The 18,897-nt window shown below is 40.4% G+C and overlaps 1 protein-coding gene across 4 annotated transcripts in view; it reads right to left on the bottom strand.

The window, feature by feature from the left end:
• LOC135215389 (sorting and assembly machinery component 50 homolog) overlaps window positions 1-18,897 on the bottom strand; it is a 562,240-nt gene that overhangs the window by 351,268 nt on the left and 192,075 nt on the right. For 2 of the 4 annotated variants that reach the window (XM_064249976.1, XM_064249977.1), the window contains exons 2-3: window positions 13,430-13,483; window positions 5,447-5,554 (exon numbers count right to left, since the gene is read on the bottom strand). In XM_064249976.1, coding sequence (XP_064106046.1) covers window positions 5,447-5,554; window positions 13,430-13,483 — 162 coding nt within the window. The remainder of the gene's footprint in view (window positions 1-5,446; window positions 5,555-13,429; window positions 13,484-18,897) is intronic. The other 2 variants (XM_064249978.1, XM_064249979.1) reach the window with 1 other exon arrangement.

Here is an 18,897-nt window from a genome sequence, read left to right as displayed (position 1 = left end):
TATTCAGATCTGCGAAGTGTATTCTAATCATCAGCATCATGTATGCATCTGCCTAGAAGTCAAAGAGGAAGACCTATTTTCTTGAAACTAAAAAGCTTGCCCATAAGTTAAAGACGAAGGAAGGAGCAATTTCCATTTTGGCAGCAGTCGACAACTTGAAATCCCATTGCTAAACATGAAGTAAGAATTTTTTTTCTAGGTTAACTTGTTTTGACTAACTTTTGGCATTTGATAGTTTATTTTTTTCTATTGCTGAAAAAGGTTTTGATGAAAATGACTATTAAAAGTGATTAACAGAGAAGCAGATGTGTTTGAGAGAGAGAGAGAGAGAGAGAGAGAGAAGAGAGAGAGAGAGAAGACGACGAGAGAGAGAGAGAGAGGAGGGAGGAGAGGAGAGAATCGTTCAATCTAAACTTTTCAAGAAACTGTCATTTCATGCTGAATTTTGAATTTTTATAATTTCTTTTTAAGAAATTGTAATTTCATATCAAATTTTGAATTTTTATCAGTTCTTTTTTTTATTGTAGAATAAATTTATATGAAAACAATTACATACAAAGCCTTCCTTCAGCTGAAGAACTCTTCACGGAGGATGAGATGGAGGAGTTTAAAGGTTTTTTTTGGCAGAGGATAGGTAGAGGAAATTCCATCCAAAAGGTTTTTTTAAAGAAAATGACTGTATCGTACAGTACACTTGCACCCAATGGTGGTATTGTTTACGTGTGGGAGTTTTCATCATCCTGTGTGTAATTGTGAACTTTTTCAAGTAATAAAACCTTTTTGATATTTTATTTGTCCACAAGAACAATTTCATATTAGAAAAAATCATAGTATAGTACTACATAGAAAGTATTGAAAATGGGTAGTATAAGAAAGTTTAACTGGGTAAGTTGCCGTCTGCCTTGGCCCTAATGGAATTATTCCCATAAAGTATGTGTTTTGAAATCTGCAAATTTCCAATTCTGGGAGGTCGTGGATCGACCAAATTCTCTCATAATTGGGAACCGTACTGTAGTCCCCAGTTATCGGCGGGGGTTCTGTTCTTGGCAAGGTGCTGAGAAGCGGAAACTGCCATTGACCGAAACTTAGCAATTTATGGCACTTATACACCAAGTTCCAGTTAATGGGGCCTCTATTAAATATGATTTGGTGCCATAATTCTATTATTGGCACCTTATGGCACCGATACCTGAAACTCAGCCCGTTATGGCACTGTAAGTCGCTGATTTTAAACCGGATTGCCAATAACTGAATTTGCTGATAACGAGGGACTGCCCGTACTTGACCATCTTGGAAAACCAGAGAGTATTCTTGGATGCATCCCTTGTGTGTATCACCACAACCAAAAAGTATTAACACTCAGACCTAGGATGCCAAATCCTCTTCAGATAAATCCACATCCTTGTACTGAAAACAAAAGGAACTCATCTGTATCACCTCATATGATGTCTAGGGAAAATGTCTTGGATTGTGAACAGCCCTATTCTTGAGAGTTTTGGTCATCCAAACCCAAGGGAAACAGATCCCTGAGTTGGGACTTTTAGCTTTAATCCACAAACCCATCATTACTGATAAAAGGAGGGTAATTCCTCATCAACATGGTGTCAGTCCTAACAAATGGGTTTAGTACCTTACAGCAATAAACATGTATGCTAAATAAGGAAGAGAATGAGGAAGAGGAAGAAGACAACACATGGCAGCACTTCTCGACCTCCTACACCCACAGGTCTCTCAGTCCACTTCTAAGTCTGCCCAAGATAGTCAAAGCATACGTCCCTAAAGGGACTGACACAAAAGCTGCCACAGCAGCTACAGTGGGAGTAACAAGGACAGCAGGTTTGTCATCATGTGCAAGAGGGTCCTACAGGACTACAGGCAGAAAACCTTAGGTCAAAGGCAAATGTTCAAGGAAAGATAACAGGTAAGGCTCCTCTAGGATGGTGTTAGCAACAGCACCTGCTAGTGTCATCTGATTGCCAACTGGTCCATACATACCCTTCTCACCAAGCATGGAGAGAACAGGTAGGCATGATCCCACAAAAGCAGCAAGGATCAAGGCCAAGCACAGAACAGGGAGGAATAGATGAGAGCATCTCAACAAACCTGCTCTGGCCTTTTCCTCCAATGGCAAGCACTTCAAGGACAACATACACTTCTGCTTCTGCAAGCCATACACAGAAGAATAAGCACCAATAGTCACAAGGGACAAGAATCTAGGACATGCACAGGCTCCATCATGCCCTAAAAGAATGATCAACCACCATCATTTTTACTACTAACAAAACTAGGAAAACAAACATGCCAAAGCTTCAGTCAATATTCTTTCCAGATTAATCCATAACTCGGCTCACCACTTTTAATTAGCTTTTTCCAAGAGTTTCAATCTTGTCTCTTCCCTACGCCTTTGTTTCTCATATATTTTCTTGAATGTTCTCTCTCCATTATCTCTTAAGCCAGCCATCCTCTCCTTCAAGTCTTTTAGCACTTCCATTTCTATGAGTTCTCCTGCACTTGTCTTCGAGTGACAACAGCACTGGTTAGTATTGATGCCACTATGTGTGATCAACTGGTCTAAAAGCAATCATCTTTTCAAGTCGGAGTAGTATAGGTCACATTAGCTCAACCATTCAAACCAAAAAAATACTTTTATAAGTCCAGTGTTAGCGCAGCCTTTCACACCAAAATATACTCAGGTGACTCAAACTTCAACAATGACCATGATACAAAGGTTCCAGAACATCTGAGTAGCTGTTCACCAAGTGCTACTAGTCAACTATCTTTATTACTAAGCTTCAATGACCAAACCAACTTCTGCTGAGGATATATATCCATATAAATGAAAAAGGTTTGTATTCTTGTATGAAAAATTCAAGAAAGAAAAACACAAAAGGAACAAAGAATCAATCTGTACACATTGTTGATAAAGACAAATAAATTAACCCTCTTACGCCGAAGCGGTAAAAAAAAAAATTGTCTCCCGTGTGCCGGAGGTGTTTCAGAGTGAGCGCGGAAGTGGAAAAAATATTTTTTTCAAAAAATCACAGCGCGCTTAGTTTTCAAGATTAAGAGTTCATTTTTGGCTCCTTTTTTTGTCATTGGCTGAATTTTAGTATGCAATCATCATCAGAAATGAAAAAAATGATCAATATCATATATAAATAATGCGATATATATAATTGTATTCAAATCGCGCTGTGCGCAAAACAGTTAAAGGTAACAAGTTACTTTTTTTTCGTTGTAATGTACACTAAATTGCAATCATTTTGGTATATAACACATTGTAAAACGATAAAAGCAACACAGAGAAAATATTATCACAAAATAATGCATGAATTTGTAACGCGCGGACGTAAACATATTTTTTTCAAAAATTCACCATAAATCTAAATATTGTCCTAGAGACTTCCAATTTCTTTCAAAATGAAGACAAATGATTGAATATTACTATACTGTAAGAGTATTAGCTTACAATTGCAGTTTTCGACCATATCTGACGAGTTAAAGTTGACCGAATGTCGAATTTTTTTATATGTACTATATTTTTTATATGCAATTATTTTGGAAATAAGAAAAGCTACAACCTTCAAATATTTTTCGTTTTATTCTACATGCAATTGCGAACAATTTCATATATAAAACTCTATGAAATGCCTAATATGAAACGGAGCAAATATTCCGAGAATGGGACGTACGCATTTCGGAGATTTGTGGCGGAGAATCCGCGCGCGGAGGGAAGGAAAGATTTTTTTTTAAATTCACCATAAATCTAAATATTTTGCTAGAGACTTCGAATTTGTTTCAAGATGAAGATAAATGACTGAATATTACTAGACTGTAAGAGTTTTAGCTTACAAAACGCGTTTTTCGACCATTTCGGTAGTCAAAGTTGACTGAAGGTGGTTTTTTTTTTCCTATTTATCGTGATTTATATGCAAATATTTTAAAAATGAGAAAAGCTACAACATTCAATTATTTTTTGTTGTATTCTACATGAAATTTCGCACATTTTCATATATAAAACTTTATGTAATGGCTAATTTAAAATGGTGCAAACATTACCACAATCGCACGTATGATTTTTCGGAAGAGTTACGCGCGGACGTAAAGAAAATGTTATTTTTTTTTCATAAATACACCATAAATCGAATATTGTGCTAGAGACTTCCAATTTGTTGCAAAATGAAGGTAAATGCTTGAATATTACTAGAATATAAGCGTTTTAGCTTACAATTGCGTTTTTCGACCATTTCGGTAGAGTCAAAGTTGACCGAAGGTTGAAATTTTGGCAATTATCATTATTTATATGAAAATATCTCAAAACTGATAAAAGCTACAACCATGGGTTGTTTTTAGTTTTATTGTGCATGAAATTGTGCACATTTCCATATATAAAACTTTATATAACAGCTAATTTTAAAATGGTGCAATCATTACCACAATCGCATGTATGATATTTTTCGGAAGAGTTACCGCACGGACGCAAGGAAAAAGTTTTTTCATAAATTCACCATAAATTGAAATATTGTGCTAGAGACTTCCAATTAGTTGCAAAATTAAGGTAAATGATTGAATATTACTAAAATATAAGAGTTTTAGCTTACAATTGCGTTTTTCGACCATTTCGGTAGAGTCAAAGTTGACCGAAGGTTGAAATTTTGGCACATCGTTATTTATATGAAAATATCTCAAAACTGATAAAAGCTACAATCATGAGTATTTTATTGTTGTATTCTACATAAAAATGCACACATTTTCATATATAATACTTCATGTAACGGCTAATATACAATGGTACAAAAATTATGTCAAAGTGACAAAATAATTTCCGAGATGTGTCACAGATACTTTTTAGTGTGGCAGAAAGAAATTCGCGCTTGCGCACCTGCGTAACGATTGTAAACAAAACAACACCTTGATCCGTGAACTCCCAGCATCCCCCAAGGCACGTGATTCAAAAGTTTTAGGCTGGTAGGCCTATAAGTATTTTTTCGCGAATTTAAAAAAAAAACTTTTGTAAGTCGACGTAAAATACGTCCAGTCGGCACACAGGAGACAAAAAATGTTGACGTAAAATACGTCCAGTCGGCGTAAGAGGGTTAACAAATATAAATGCACATACTGTAGCAAATACAGTAAGAAGCTTGAAAAAGGACTATTGCTTCTTACGTGTACTCAGCTTTAAGCAAGCAAAGAACACCTATACAGTACATAGGAAATATGTTATCAAAACAGGCTCTGTTGCTTGGTGTCTTTCTAATTTATGTGAAAAAAAATTCATATATGAGCATAAACATCTCATAACAGCAATGTACTGTATTTACATGCCAAAACACACTAGGGCCTGTAGGATTACTATATTACCTCTTACTTCAATTTGTAAAATAAAACTAGAAGTGGTAATACAGCAGGTTATTTCATGCAAAGCAGCTAACAATAAACATCTAACCTTTGCATTCTTCAAATTCATTTGCATTTTTTGGGCCTTTATTGCAGCTAGTTTATCTCTAATGCGTTTAAGTTTACGAATAGCTTCTCTTTGCTCATCTGTTTTGGGCTGAAATTGAAATAAAACTAGTATCTGCATCCAAACACTAAGGTAACTATACTCTTGATTTTTTCCATCTGTCCATCCGCCTGTGGTGTTTGCGCATGGTAACACTGCGTTCAGGGCTTTAAATAATAACCTATTTCAAATATTAACAGTGTAATTCGCATACAGTAAATTATTAAAACACTTTTCAGTTGCAAATGTACACCTAGGTACCCTTTTATTTACCTAACTATTTAAGGCTCGGGACACAGTGTTACCATGCGAAAACACCACAGGCGGATGGACAGATGGAAAAAACAGAGTATAGGTAATAGCTTCTATGGTAGCTTAACACAGCATAGAACTGGAAAATCTTCTCTAAAGTAGTCTACTGCTTATTGGTTAGTAAGATTAAATGGTGATTTTCTCCACAACTATTAAAGAATCAACCATAATTATTTACAAAACTGCATCTACCCAAGGTTACCAGTCTAAAGACACCAAACAATACCATTATCTTTTGGTTAGGAAAAACTCTCTGTTGCGAGAGTAAACAAAAGGTTTGGACTGAAGATGAACCCTTCCTTTTTGTAAAGTTTTAAAAATTATACACGGACTCGCAACACTTTTTATTATTGTGGACCCTTTAGAACAATACTATTATCTTTAAATGAAGACATATCACACATCTTACACTTTGTTTTCTAATCTGAAACCCTTAAGGTTGTCTACACCATCCCTTCAGCTCCCATTGCTTCCTGCCTATTACTAGAAGTGACTCACTGGTCTCAATTCTCAATTTAAGACAAACAAATCTTGATCCTGATTTCTGTCACTCCACCCATAAATTTTTAAGAATTTTATCAGTGGTATAATGTAATGCAGCTTCAATAATGATGACAGGTGATGAACAAAAAGGTCATTCCATGAGGCACCACAATACAATGTCATGCACTTTACCAAGAAAATTGTTTTACTCTAATGGACATAAAATTTACCATTTTTATGTTTTATAAATACATACCTCTTGCTTTACCTACTATATTGTCCCATAACATGCAGTGTTAGTAGATAACAGTTTTCTTTAAGCCAAATACTATATGCTGTCTTCCTATCAAGCAAGTATTTCTTGCTAGAGGGAACCCACTTATTAAGTGCATTACAGTGTCATTACGGTGCCACTTAGACAAGCTAAAGCAGGTACAAAAAGTATAGGAATGACTATGGAGAGAGTATTCTCAATGAAATACATTGAGTAGTTTGAATTTATGAAACAAAAATTATTCCAAGTTTGTTTGTCAATACATCCTTAAAATGTACAAACCTCTTGATTCCCTAATGCTAATTTGTTATCTTACTGGGAAGTGAAACGGCAGCTCTTCGGCAATCTTGTACATGTATGTACAATAATCATCACTAAAACAGCAATAAAGTATATGCAACACTTTGTGACAAAAGCAGGATTGGGTATTATTCTCTAAAGACAAGATGGTGCTATGTCAACAGGGGAATCTGTACAATTAAGTGATAAATGACTAGGCAAAACATTTGTAAATATGTACTACTTACCTCTCAATTATATAGGTTTCACTTCTTCACCAGCAGTAATTTGACAGATTGGAATAAAAATCAAGAACACTTGTTCTTCTATGAATATCACTCTTCTATCTATCTATCTTCCTCAACACCACCCAAGGGGACTAATAAGTACAAACACTTGTAGCGAGTCAGTCTACTTCTGTCCACCTTGAATGTGGGGAGGTAGGGAGGTCAATTTATATGATGGAAAGGTATTTAAAAAATTATAAATTCTTTATATTTTCTTAATGACCTTACCTCTCCGTTATATAGCTGATTCCCACACTTAAAAAAGTATGGACATCAGCTAACCCTTAAAGGTTACTTAGTACCAAATATTTTGTACAAAAGAAGTGTTTGTTTTAACCAGTGAATTCAATCAATGGGCTATTATTGCTGCCTTAGGAGGATTGTCACTCAGGTGCGAGGTCATCATGATGATGGCTGAGGTCTCTTTGGAGAAAGCCCTCTTCAGCAAAAGAGGGGGAATGTATACTGTGCCAAACCCTGCAGAGCCAATGATGGATACCTAAAAAGTAGGCATGTGCCCAAGTATCAGTATCGGTATTGGTTAGTTTTTGTGATACTGGTATCAGTGAGTTTCTGGCCAATGCCAGCCAATACTTTTGTCATTAGTATAGGAATTTATAATCCTTCTAGGCTGGCATAATATTAATTTTCTGTGCCACTTTTCATTTCTAGGGTAATTATATTGAATACAGTAGTACCTCGAGATACAAAATTACTCCGTTCCGAGGCGCCTTTCGTATCATGAGGTTTTCGTATCTTGGACCACATTTTACATGTAAAATGGCTAATCCGTTCCAAGCCCTCCAAAAACACCCCAGTAAATTTCATAATAAAGCTAAATTGACCTATAAACAATGAAATACTACAACAATTTGGACCATTCAATACGTAACTTAATAATAAAAATGCAAAACCTGTAAATAAAGTGTATATTAGTGTACAAGAAATATTATTATTGTAACGTAAAATGTGGAAGCTTACCTTTCGAGTGAGGCTATCTCCGAAAGTGGCGGCAGAGGAGGAGGAGGACAAACGGCAGATACGTACACTTAACTTTACGAAACACATAAAAAAATGTCAGAAAAACAAACTAAACTTTACAAAACACATTAACAAAACTGTAACACTTAACTTTACAAAAAACTTAAAATAAAATTTATTTTGTCTTTTTTTTTATTTTTACATTTCTATTTACTTTCTTATACTTTACGTAATTTCAATTTCTTCACCACCGAATGGATGCCAGTCCGTTTACAGAATTTTTCTAACCACCCATGAGAAGCCTTGAACTCTGGGGTTGCCATTGATGTCCCCTCTCCGCCGTCGTCTTCGGCTTAGGCAATCAAATCGCCGAAAATAGCGCCGGCCTTCTGGCAGATTGCTGTCTCAGTTATCGTATCGCCATCGATTTCTTTGTCCTCGATCTATACAAGAAGCAGCCTTTCCATTTCATTATGCACGTGGCTCCTCTTGTTGGACAAAATAGTCAGTGGCAAGTCTGGCCATCTGAACAGTTGGTGTTTGCTCAGAAAAAAGAAGAAAGAGAAGAAACTTTCTCAGGTATTATCAGAGTGCATACTGTGTTGTCAGTAGTGAGCCAGCAGAGGGAAGCGGATGACTGGTTTGACTACTCTCTGGAGGACCCTTTCACTTGGAGTTAAGAGTTGTTCTTGGAAGAACACCCCCTCATGGGGTGAAGAGAGATGGCCTTACCTAACCTGACTTGTCTTGCAGGTGATGTGGAGCCCGAGTGACTTAAGGAATTATGGCCATCCATAGGCCTTCCAGGGGAGCCAAGTGATTATCTCCCACTTGAAGACCTTCCAAAGGCCTTCCAGTAACCACTTCCACTATAATTGTCTCTACTTCCACAGTTACAGTGTCTGCCAGCTCAAGGGCCACCTCTACACCTTCATCTCTTGTTGACGTCATCCTCCACACCGTGCAGTCTAAGGTGTGCAGTGACCGGAAGAAGAGGATTCAGAAGTCATTGTCTTCTTCTTCTTCATTTTCATTATATGCGGACATCTACCCTTCTTCCAAAACTAGTAAGCAGAGGGAGAAGGTTGGATCTCTCATCCATAAGAAGTCCTGTAAGGCTTCTGATGGCCAGCCTTCCCCCATAGAGAAGGTTACTTGGTCTATCGCTAGCGGTACCCCCAGTGCTGCAGCTCCCATTGCTGTTGGCTCGGAAGTAACTGCTGCCCAGGGTTCCATGGACCTCTGGTAAACCAGTAATGGTCCTGGGAAGTTACCTTCACAGGCCAGTAAGGGTCCCCAATCTACAGACCCAGGTCCAGCTGCCACCACTGCCTAACGTTATAGTGAATAGAGAGCAAGCAGCCTCTCACTCACCCCTTCCTGTTCTCCGAAGAGAGCAGTGCAAGGGTCCCACGATGGCCTGCTCACCTGGGAAAGACAATAGGAGGTCCCCTTCCAGTCGTCTTCCACTGTAGAGGATCCAACTTCTAAGAAGACTAGCAGATACCTGGGACAGCCCCTGTTCTCATTTGTATTTACGAAACTACTCTCCCCGACCCTTACGGCTGTTGTCACATCAGCTTGATGACTGCCCACAGCCTTACTTACTTGGTGGGGCTTTGTCCTCAGGCAGGCCGGGTAAGGATACTAGGGATGTCTCGCCTGTCCTCTCTACCTCCTTGGGGTTTTGCGGGAGCTGGGAGCTGGACAGGCCTAGGGTATGGAAGCATATATTCTGGGCTCAATTCTTGAAGAGATCACCAGGGGGTTCTGGCGAGCTTCCCTCTCTTGCAGAGGGAGTAACCTGGGAGGACCATGACCTGGAAGGGTATGAGGGTCCTATGCCCCACGACTCAGACACCCCCAAGTTGCAGAGGAGTTTTTCAGAGATCATCCGTTTGAGAATGCAGTTTGATGAACTTAAAGGAAGAGATCATGGCTTTCCCCATGGACTGCTCTTTAACCATTGGGTCTTTTTGGGGACCCTGGAAGGAACCCAGAGTCTTGATGGGCTTGCCATGGTTGCGACATGCCGATGGGATTTTGGACCAGGTGAATTTTCTTGTGTCCGGGCAGAACTCACTTAGGTCTAACCAATTGGGCAAGACACTTCCACAGCCTCTCACTTTTCAGAGGAAATACTACAATCCCTCAGAGAGGCCTTCCCTGACAAAACAGGTTGACATGTACCTGGTACGTCTGTGTCTGTATATGTTGCTGGACTGCCTCCGTGTGGAAGGAGTTTCCCTTTCACAGCAGGAGGCAGCGGCACTGGAATCAACAGCCATGGTAGCATTTCCAAATGGTTTTTTGATTGATCTCTGGTCCCTTGCAGTTGCCAAAATTGCTTCTTCCTCTTTGGGATCTCGTAGATCTAAAGAGGATTTTGTCTGGAGGTAGGGCCATCACCTACCTAGCCCACCAGACAGCTAACCTATGGGTAAACATGGTGCTTAAGAGATGCTGTGTTGTCTCAGGGTATCAGTTTTGTTGGTTCAGAATCAGCATTGGCACTCGGGAACGGACTGGCACTGGGTTCCACCTCTCTCTTCCCCTAGAGGAGAGCTGTATGTTGCAGTGGACAGGCTAAGGATGTAAAACAACAACATGCTTGTTCACCAGACAGTGGCCAAGACCTCTGGATCTTCACTTGGCACTGCAACCTGACCTTCGGTTCAGGCTGGCCCTTCCTTTCCAGGTCCCAGGAAGTCTCAGGCTTCCTTCTGCCCCTACTAAGAAAAGTGCATAGCCATGCCCCTTTTAGCTCTTTGCCCATCCTAGGAAAGGGGTCAAAGCTAAGAAGGGAGGATGAAGCTAGGGGCGGTGTTCCTCCCCGCTTGCTGCCAAAGTGTTGCGGGGGGAGGGGTGTTGCCTGTCGAGTCATTGGGCAATGGCAACAATACAGAGCTGACACCTGGGAAGTGGATGCCCTTTGGGTTTGAGACGTAACAGCCTTTCCAGCTCACCTTGTTGCTTGCCCCATGGATGGGAAGAACTCTCAAATTGGTAAAGTACTTTGGCCAAGAGGTGGAAGCACTTTTGTAGTTGGTTTATTGTTCTTAGTACAACTGCTCATATATACTTCCTTAAGTCACTCGGGCTCCACATCACCTGCAAGACAAGTCAGGTTAGGTAAGGCCATCTCCCTTCACCCCATGAGGGGGTGTCCTTCCAAGAACAACTCTTAACTCCAAGTGAAAGGGTCCTCCGGAGAGTAGTCAAACCAGTCATCCACTTCCCTCTGCTGGCTCATACTGACAACACAGTATGCACTCTGATAATACCTGAGAAAGTTTCTTCTCTTTCTTCTTTTTTCTGAGCAAACACCAACTGTTCAGATGGCCAGACTTGCCACTGACTACAAGGGCTAGCTTAGCTGCTGTCATGCTTCCTGCATGATGAGCACAATGTGAGTATTTCCAATGAGAAAAGAAACTGATTGCGAGTCTATTTCAAATGAGGAAAGAAACTGATTGCAAGGCTTCTTCTTACCTGGACAATGCCAATAATACATGCAGTCCTCGGTTAATGGAGATCTGGTTTGATGGCAACATAAAATCAGTGATTTATGGTGCCATAAAGGGACAAGTTTTGGTTATCGGCGCCATAAGGTGCCAATAATAAAGTTATGGTGCCATAACATACCTAACAGAGGCACCATTAACCGAAACTTTGCGTCACAAGTGCCATAAATCACCACGTATCAGTTACTGGCGGTTTTCACACATCAGCACCCTGCCGAGAACGGGACCCCATCAATAACCGGGGACTGCCTGTAAAAAGTTTCCTCTGCCCAGGCTGTCACAAGTTAAGTTTGCATAATGAAAATACTATGAGCACACAAACTTACACAATCATATAAATACAGGAAAAACAACAAAAGGAAAGTAAACGGCAGTCACGCAAAGAAGTGCAGAAATGTCTCCGCACGATGGTGGCCGAAAGCAAAGTGGAGTGATAGTAGACAAGGCTTCCCCACATCGTCGGTAGTTAATGACCTTGTGTAAAAGTGAATGGCTATTCCAGCTCGCATTCGCAGGTACAATCTTATGTAAAGCCCTTCAGGTTTGTATTCGTGTAGGAACAAAAATATAAATGAAAAAATCATAAGAGTGACAACACAAACCTAAAAATGCTGAAGCAAGTTCTTCATTGCCATTGATTGGGTTTGTGCATTCATATGTACCCTAGGCACATGATTACAATTATCTTTTGGGTTGGAAAATTTAAAAAAACGAGAAAATATGGCAAAAATATGTGTAATGGCATAAAATATAAATTTAATAAGTCACAAATATGATAAAATCAGCCAAAACTAGTTATAGAAAGTTCTCTGATGCCAGCAAATGAGTTTGTGCATTTGTACAAACTCTACACACACGATTGAGGTTATCTTTTGGGTTGTAAAAATTAAAAAATGAGAAAATAGTACAGTAAAAACAGATGAGAATAGAATATATATAAAAAAAATTCCAAGATGAAGATAGGATTCCTGACAGCCATTCACCTCAAAACATGGAATTGTGCAAAGTTGCAAATTCCGGCTCTTCATTTCGGAGTGGTAGTGATGGACTTTCTTATGAAAGTCAACAGAATAACCTGTACCATCTGTTTAGCCCATGCTTCATTAAAACTTAATTTGGGTTTCATTTACATTTATTTTTTTCTTATTAAGCACCTTATACTGATTTACAGAGTATTTTAAAGGTGGGATGGGGTGGTTAACAGTTGGGTCAAGTGTATTCTAACCTAATCCAGCAAAATCACTAATCTGGCTACCTGCAGGCTCCAATGATGCCAGGTTAGTGATACCCAACCTGTACCTAAGCTTTTATCTCTACTTGCTATAGATGACACAATATAATACAGAAAACCAGCACAATACCCTATAGGAAAAAAGCATCCAGAAATAGTCCAAGATTATATGCGCCAATTCACACCATATGCTCAAGGGTATGAAAAAGAAAAAAAAAAATTCTGACAGGTACTGAACATTCCAAAGCCACCAGGTAGGTAACAGGTGATTACAGACAGCTCATCCGAGTCAGCCATGTGTTATTCTTTTGTTTAATTGGAATGCCGATAGCACCTAACAACACGAAGATATAAGCTAACTTTGACTAGCTAAGATTCATCCAAAATAATGTTTAATTCCTTAACTATGAATGTAAGAAGATTTATCTTAAATATTTCCATTCCTAAACTTACATATTCCATTAAAAATAATTACAACCACTTTCTTATTAATATTCAAACACAACATTGAAATAATCTGAACCATTAAACAATTACAATCATGTGTTTTCTTACCTTGAGGCTTTGTAAATTCATTGTAGCCCCATCATGGTCCTCTCTTTCTGGGCTCTGAAAGGATAGCACTCATTATATAATATATATTTGTATATATATATATATATATATATATATATATATATATATTATATATGTATGTATATATGTATATATGTGTGTGTATCTCTATATATATATATATATATGTATATATGATGTATATATATATATATCTTATATATATATATATATATATATATAATATATATATGATATATATATATAATAAGAATTATATAATACGTATATATATATACGTATTATTAGTATTACGTATATTATATTATAGTCTTATATATGTATATTATATATTATATAGGATTATATATATATATATGATATATATATATATATATATATATATATATATATATATATATATATATATATAAATATGATATTGTTATGATACAATAAAGTTTTATACATACTTACCTGCAGATATATACTTAGCTTTAGACTCCGTCGTCCCGACAGAAATTCAAATTCGCGCCACACAGGCTAACATGGTAGGTCAGGTGATCTACCGTCCTGCCGCTGGTGGCAGGAATAGGAACCATTCCAGTTTTCTATCAGATTCTTTCTCTCTACCACCTGTCTCCTGCGGGAAGGCTGGGTGGGCCATTCAATCGTATATAAAATTCTGCAGGTAAGTATGTATTAAAATAACTTTATTTGTATCATAACAATATCATTTTTTGTATACATTCAACTTACCTGTCAGATATATACTTAGCTGATTGGCACCCTCGGTGGTGGGTAAGAGACAGCTAAATACTGAAATAGACAGGTAAACAACATAGTTGTAGGTACAAATAAACCTTGGTTTCCTACCTGATTAAGCGGAAGACTTCGTGGCTAATGCCCAGGAGTCTGCTTCGCTTCAAGAGCCTCAGTGAGATAGTGATCTATGGCTAAGAGATCTTGTGGGTCTGCCAATGGGGTCTTATCCACTTACTCGGCAGAGCCTAAATGGCCTTTGTCAATGGATGCTAATCCACTAATATGACAATACACCTGCTTTAAAAAGCATATACGAGGAGCAAAAACATACATCCCGACCACCTGATCCTAACACCTGTGTTAGTTCTAAAGATTGTAAGGAGTATCCCCAACTTGCGACAACAACCCAAAAACTCAACACCACTATATACACACACACACCAGTACCAAAAAAAAATTTTTGTACACCCTTATTTGTCTGATATTCTTCAGTTCCTTCTGACAAGAAGCCACAGTCGCCTGTGCGACGCCTAGTGCCTTTGACAGTCGAAAACCAAGAACATCTCTAACTATAGGGTTTACGTACATACACAATAATTAAGGATCAGTTTTTGCTCCAAGTCCCAGCACCGTATCCGCTGACACAAACGGACCGAGAGAGAAGCACTTCTCATATGTTACCCCTGACATCACCTTCAGGTAATGAGATGCAAAAACTGAATTGCATCTCCAATATGTCGCTTCGAGAATATTCTTCAACGACATATTCCTTTGAAAGGCTAGAGACGTAGCAACCGCTCGAACTTCATGAGCTTTAACTCTAAGAAGTTTGAAGGAGTCATCTGGGCAATCATTGTGAGCCTCAGTAAATTAATACTTCTTACCAAAGAAGGGCTTAAGGCGTTCTTAGACATGGGTCTTTTTAGGATCTTTCACAGAACACCATAGACCCTGTTGACAACCTCCCAGCTGCTTCTTTTTACTCAGGTAAAATTTAAGAGCCCTTACCGGGCAAAGGGACCTCTCAATCTCTTTGCCTACTAGGTTCGACAGGCCCTTTACTTCAAAGCTCCTGGGCCAGGGCTTTGAAGGATTTTCATTTTTCAGAAATAAAGTCTGGAACGAACAAATGGCAGCCTCTCCTTTAAAACCAACCCTAGAATCAAGAGCGTGTATCTCGCTCGTTCTTTTGGCTGTAGCGAGAGACAACAGGAATAAACATTTTCTCGTAATGTCTCTGAAGGAGGCAAGGTGTGGAGGTTCGAACCGCTTCGAGGTTAGAAATTTTAGGACTACGTCCAGATTCCAGCTCGGGGTTCTAGGAGTATTGATTTTTGAAGTCTCGAAAGACCGGATCAGATCATGAAGATCCTTATTATCAGCTATTTCTAGGCCTCTGTTCCTGAAAACAGCTGAAAGCATACTCCTGTACCCTTTTATAGTGGATACGGAAAGATGCGATTCCTCCCTTAAGAACAGAAGGAAATCTGCAATGTTGTTCACAGAGGTATTGGAGGAGGACAGCTTCTTCGATTTACAATATCTCCTAAAGACTTCCCACTTCGATTGATAGACCCGTAAAGTTGACGGTCTACGGGCTCTAGCGATAGCCTTTGCAGCTTTTTGAGAAAAGCCTCTCGCTCTGACGAGTCTTTCGATAGTCGAAAGGCAGTCAGAGCGAGAGCGGGGAGGTTTTGATGATACCTCTCGAAGTGGGGTTGTCTGAGTAGATCTGCTCTGTTTGGAAGAGATCTGGGGAAGTCCACCGTCCATTCCAGTACCTCTGTGAACCAATCTTGAGCTGGCCCAATATTGGGGCTATTAGAGTCATCCGCATCCCCTTTGAGGCCACGAATTTTCTGATTACTTCGCCCAGAATTTTGAATGGGGGAAAGGCGTATGTATCGAGGCCCGACCAATCTAGTAGAAGGGCGTCGACAGCGAATGCTCTCGGATCTTCTACTGAAGAGCAGAAGATGTCTATCCTTTTGGAGAGGAACGTGGCAAACAGGTCTATGTGAGGTCTCCCCCATAGAGCCCAAAGATGTCGACAGACCTCTGAGTGGAGGGTCCACTCTGTGGGAAGGACCTGGTTCCTCCTGCTCAGTCTGTCTGCTCTCACGTTCCTCTCTCCTTGGACAAATCTCGCGAGGAGGATGATGTTCTCTCCTTTGCCCAAACTAAGAGATCCCTCGCCAGTTCGAAGAGGGAGAACGAATGAGTCCCGCCTTGCTTTCGAATGTATGCCAGAGTGGTGGTGTTGTCCGAGTTGACCTGGACCACCCCAGTCTCTGACTCTTGATTCGAAGTAACTTGAGGGCAAGGTGTATGGCTATCAACTCTTTGCAGTTGATGTGCCATGACATCTGCTCGTTCGTCCAGGTGCCTGACACTTCTCTTGTTCCTAGCGTCGCACCCCATCCCGTTTCCGAAGCGTCTGAATACAACACTTGGCTTGGGTTCGGCACTGAATAAGGGACACTCCCCTCGTTCTTTTTGAGAGGGGCTAACCACCATCTCAAGTGATTCTTTACCTCGAGAGGTATCTGGAACGAGTCCGAAAGTTGTCCTGTCTTCCAGTTCCATACTTTCTTTAAGAAGAACTGCAGGGGGCGAGTATGAAGTCTCCCTAGGGGGAAGAACTGTTCCAGCGAGGAAAGAGTTCCTAGAAGGCTCAACCATTCCCTCCCCGAACTTTGTTCTCTCCCTAAGAAGTTTTGAGACTTTCATAAAGCCTCGTATGAGTCTTTCCTGCGAAGGAAAAACTCGAAAACCCCGAGAATCCATCTGAACATCCCCAGATAAACCAAGGTTTCTGGCTGGGGATCATCTGAGACTTCTCGAGGTTCACGAGTAATCCTAGAGATCGAATCAAGTCTAAGGTCGTTTTTTAGGTCTCCAAACACTGAGTTTCCGATCTGGCCCTGATTAGCCAGTCGTCTAAGTAAAGGGAGATTTTTATTCCCTTTAAATGAAGCCACTTCGCTACATTCTTCATTAGGTTCGTAAAAACCTGAGGAGCTGTGGATAGGCCGAAACACAAGGCCCTGAACTGAAAAATCTTCCCCTTCATTACGAAACGCAGGTACTTCTTTGACGAGGGATGAATGGGAACATGGAAGTAGGCATCTTGTAAGTCCAGGGAGACCATCCAATCTCCTGGACGAAGGGCCGACATCACCGATGCAGAAGTCTCCATACGGAACTTCTCTTTTTCTACAAATTGGTTCAGGGCACTTACATCTAGAACCGGTCTCCACCCTCCGGAAGCCTTCGGGACTAGAAAAAGGCGGTTGTAAAATCCCGGCTCGATGGCTCCATTGTTCCACATTTCCTCTACCATCTGAAGGAGCGTGTTTCTCAGCACAGGGTCCTTGTAACGAGCCGACAGTTCGAGAGGAGTCGACGTCAGGGGAGGTCTGTCCCTGAAGGGGATGCGATATCCCTTTCTCAGAACCGACATCGACCAAGGGTCGGCTCCTCTCTTTGCCCAGGCTTCCGAGTATTCCAGTAGCCTGGCGCCCACAAGTGTTTGGAGGTTCTGTATGCTATTTTCCTTTCTTAAAGGAACGGAAGGCTGATCTTACTCGCTTGTCGGAAGTCTTCTTTTTGAAGGAGGGTCGTGTCTTGGGACCTCCACGAAAGGGCTGTTGATACGGAAGTGAGACTTTTTTAGCAGCTGTCGTAACTGTTCTGTTCTTCTTTACCGATTGGACAAGAAGGTCTTGCGTCGCCTTCTCAGTAAGTGAGTGTGATATCTCCTTCACTAACTGAGAAGGGAACAGATGTTCAGATAAAGGAGCGAACAGCAATGCAGTTCTCTGAGAAGGAGAAACAGCCTTGGTCAGAAAAGAACCAAAAACCGCTCTCTTCTTAAGTATCCCTGCTCCAAAGAGGGAAGATACTTCTCCAGAACCATCCTGGACCGCCTTATCTATACAGGCCAAAATGCTATGAAGCACTTCCGGGCTAAGACTTTCTGATTCCTGAGACTTCTTAGAAATTACCCCAAGGGACCAATCTAAGAAATTAAAAACCTCCAGCACGTGGAAGAGACTCTTGAGGAGATGATCCAATTCAGACATGCTCCAAGTAGATCGTGCAGAGGATAAGGCTTGTCTCCTAGAAGAGTCTACCAGACTCGAGAAATCTGCCTCTGCAGAAGCAGGAAGAGATAGGCCCATATTCTCTCCTGTTTCGTACCAAATGCCTCTTCTACCTGTCAGTTTGGAGGGAGGCATACAGAAGACAGTCTTTCCTAGTTCTTTCTTGGAATTCATCCAAGAACCGAGAGATTGGAGCGCCTTCTTCATTGAAATGGCCGGTTTCATTTTCAAGAAGGCAGAGGACTTATATGGCTTACTGCTCGAATAGAGAGAGCGAGGCGAAGGCGGAGCGGCCGGGCTCAGCGATTCTCCGTATTCCTGGAGCAGAAGTGCGGATAAAGTCTTATAATTAGACAGTCCTTCATTAGCTGGGGCTTCGTCTTCCGAGATATCCTCTAGCTCGAGCCCAGCTGAAGGAGAACGATCCCTTGCAACGGACAGACACTCCGTAGGTCGTACACATTCTGCATTAGGAGAGCCTCTATTCGGGGAAGGACTGGCGGAAAAAGACTCCCTACGTTCTTTTGTAAGAGAGCTGGAAGTCCTTTCTATTTTCTTACAAGATACCACCGATCTTTCCTTCTGAAGTCCCAAAGA

This window comes from Macrobrachium nipponense, chromosome 5 (assembly GCF_015104395.2).
Source record: "Macrobrachium nipponense isolate FS-2020 chromosome 5, ASM1510439v2, whole genome shotgun sequence".
Taxonomy (NCBI): Eukaryota; Metazoa; Arthropoda; class Malacostraca; order Decapoda; family Palaemonidae; genus Macrobrachium; species Macrobrachium nipponense.
This window is presented reverse-complemented; position numbering and strand designations above follow the sequence as displayed.